Raw genomic sequence first — 2,499 nt, 5'->3', positions numbered from 1 at the left:
AGGCGAGGAGGCGTTTTCCAGGCGGATCGTACCATCTCCAGCCAGGCCGAGGGAGGAGCGCGCCGGACACAGAGCGATCCGCCGGCTTTGCAATCCGGATCCCCGCTGCTGCAGCGCCAGGAAGAGGCCAGCGCGCTGGCCTCGCCTCGCCCTCCCTCCCGCGCTGACATCTCATCCCCGAGAGCCGCTACTGCCGCTGCCCCGCCCGGCCATGCAGGGCTCCTCCTGTTCGCGGGGCGGGCTTTGATTTGCTGCTAGATCTCATGATTTTTCCAGGCGCCTGGCGCTTCTTTTTTCCTGCCTGCCTGCCTGCTTCCCCCTTTCCTCCCTCCCTCTCTCCCTCCTTTTTTAAAATGGCGGTATGCATGAGACACCCATGCTAGGCGAGAGCCCGAAGCCAAGGAAGCCGCCCCAAACTTCTCGCCGCCACCGCGCGCCGCGTATTTTGCGCTCCGGCCCGCCGCCGATGCCTCTATGGGTCGCTGCCGCGGAGAGCTGACCCCCTTCCTCGCAGCAGCGGAGGAGAAGCAGCAGCAGCATAAGGTAAGCGGCGAAGCAAAAACCTCTCCCCGCCCCCGGTCTTCTTGCGCTTCCTGGAATGGCTCGCCTTTTCATTTTCGAAACATTGTTTCTCCCCCGAAATGTCCGTTGCGAAGGAGCCCCTGGGGCTTGCCCTTTCGCTCGGCTTCCAGACGGTCATTTGATCTCGTCCTCTCTGAATCGAATCCAGAGCCTTCCACGTCGCCCTGAGGTTCTCTGGAGTCCACAGAATCTCAGCAGGCAAGGCGATATATATGTTGAACATAATAATAACCTCTCCAAACTGTGCGCGTCTCCTTTAACTAAAATAGCAGTTGTTAAGAGCTGGAAATTTTATTTCTGCTTGTTTGTTTGTGTGTCTGAGGGGTTTTGTTTTTAAGCATCAGAACAAGAAAGTTTTACAAATAACATTTCTGAAAAATTACTTACTGTTATTATTTATTTCGTTTGGAATTTGCTCACCACTGTAAAGTTCCACGTTTGGTAGGTTGGGAAAGGGCATTTGCAAACTAGCATTAATAGTTATATTATGTATCTTTTTTATAACAAACAAACGGTTGATTGGATTGACGTTCACATTGTTCTGAACTCTTTACAAGACTAAATTGCGGGTAGCTGTGGTCTTTGAAAAACAATTGGCAACATTCTTGATGGGGTAATAACTGCAGTTTGTAATTGTCAATGTTTGGGGCGTAAGTGAAACTCCCAAGGCGCTTTCCACGATTTCCTCACTGCTAAAAAGGAAAAAAAGTTCCGCTCCCCCTCCCCCAACAGAGTAACTCCTTTGCTGCATAGATTAGCAACCTTAAACCCTGCTTTTTGGACGAAGAACTTTTTGGCACATTAAGATGCAGAAAGAAAGAAACAACCCCCATACGTTGTAAATGCTCTTTTTATTCTCTGTGTTTTATCGGGTCTGCGGCCGTATTAAAAAGGACTAGCTGACTGATCGAAAAGAATCCCCAGATCCATATGTTTACTTTGATTTTCTCGGAAATTATCGTGGCGCAGCAAACAAAATAAGAGCCAAAATATATGGAGGCCCGGGACTGATGATGAAGTCGAACCAGCATCTTTTTCTGGGGAGGGTTTTATATCGATAAATAAGCTGGAGCGCGTTGCGCGATTTTTGGTAGCGTCGTCCCCTAACCCTCAACCTCTCGAGTTCTGGGTGGTGGATAATTATTTTCTTTTTTAAGCACCTTTAGCGGACTAAGGAAGAGGGGGGGGGGATAAGCAGGCGAAAGCAGCAGTCAGCCACCAACCAACATCCCAAACACATGCGCAATTGCCGGCTCTTGCCACCGCCGCACTGTAGTCTGCCTGGAAACAAAGGGGCTGGAGCGCGCTGGAAGTTGGCGTTGTGGCTCCTTCGCCTCTCTCCCCGCCATCCGCGTTCCCACGTGCGAGGAGTTCACGGGATCGGCCAGGCGGCCGCTTCGCAGCGCTGCCCCCCACCCCGCACCCCGTGGCAAGAGAAGAGGCGGCGCGCCGTGGTGGGATTGCGCGTGCGAGCGCCCTGCGCCGCAGTCCTCGGAGGGACCTGTCGCCTCCTTCCCTCCCTCGCTCCTTCCTACGATGACAGCTCCCGCCAGGCCGTCGGGGTGGGGGGGGGGAGAGCTTGGGCACCTACTCCTGGCTGCTGACTCACGACTGGACGGGAGGAGGTGGGGCGGCGCGGCGCCTGTCACTGGCACCAGAGCGGGGTGGGAGGAAGAAGCAAAGGGACGGATCTGGCCTGGGGGAGGGCCAAAGGAGCAGTCTCACTCCCCCACCTTCATGAAGCATAATTCCCAGGTTCATGGTCGTGGGACGTAATAAAGAGATTGATGGATTGATTTCCTAGGTTCCTCACTTTCTCATATATATTTCATAGTATTTGTAGATCCTTAGATATAGGAGGCTGAAATATACAGGCAACATTCCTCTGATTTTGTTAAATGAGGAACTAGTTTGTTC

The 2,499-nt window shown here is 52.8% G+C and overlaps 1 protein-coding gene across 1 annotated transcript in view; it reads left to right on the top strand.

Annotated features, from left to right (window-relative positions):
* Window positions 1-455: 455 nt before the first annotated feature.
* The window catches only part of MBNL3 (muscleblind like splicing regulator 3), a 117,684-nt gene continuing 115,640 nt past the window's right edge, over window positions 456-2,499 (top strand). The window contains exon 1 of the mRNA XM_053373819.1: window positions 456-543. Within this exon, the coding sequence (XP_053229794.1) occupies window positions 475-543 (69 nt within the window). The 5' untranslated portion in view covers window positions 456-474. The remainder of the gene's footprint in view (window positions 544-2,499) is intronic.

The sequence above is a fragment of the Podarcis raffonei genome, chromosome Z (genome assembly GCF_027172205.1).
Source record: "Podarcis raffonei isolate rPodRaf1 chromosome Z, rPodRaf1.pri, whole genome shotgun sequence".
NCBI lineage: Eukaryota > Metazoa > Chordata > Lepidosauria > Squamata > Lacertidae > Podarcis > Podarcis raffonei.
This window is presented reverse-complemented; position numbering and strand designations above follow the sequence as displayed.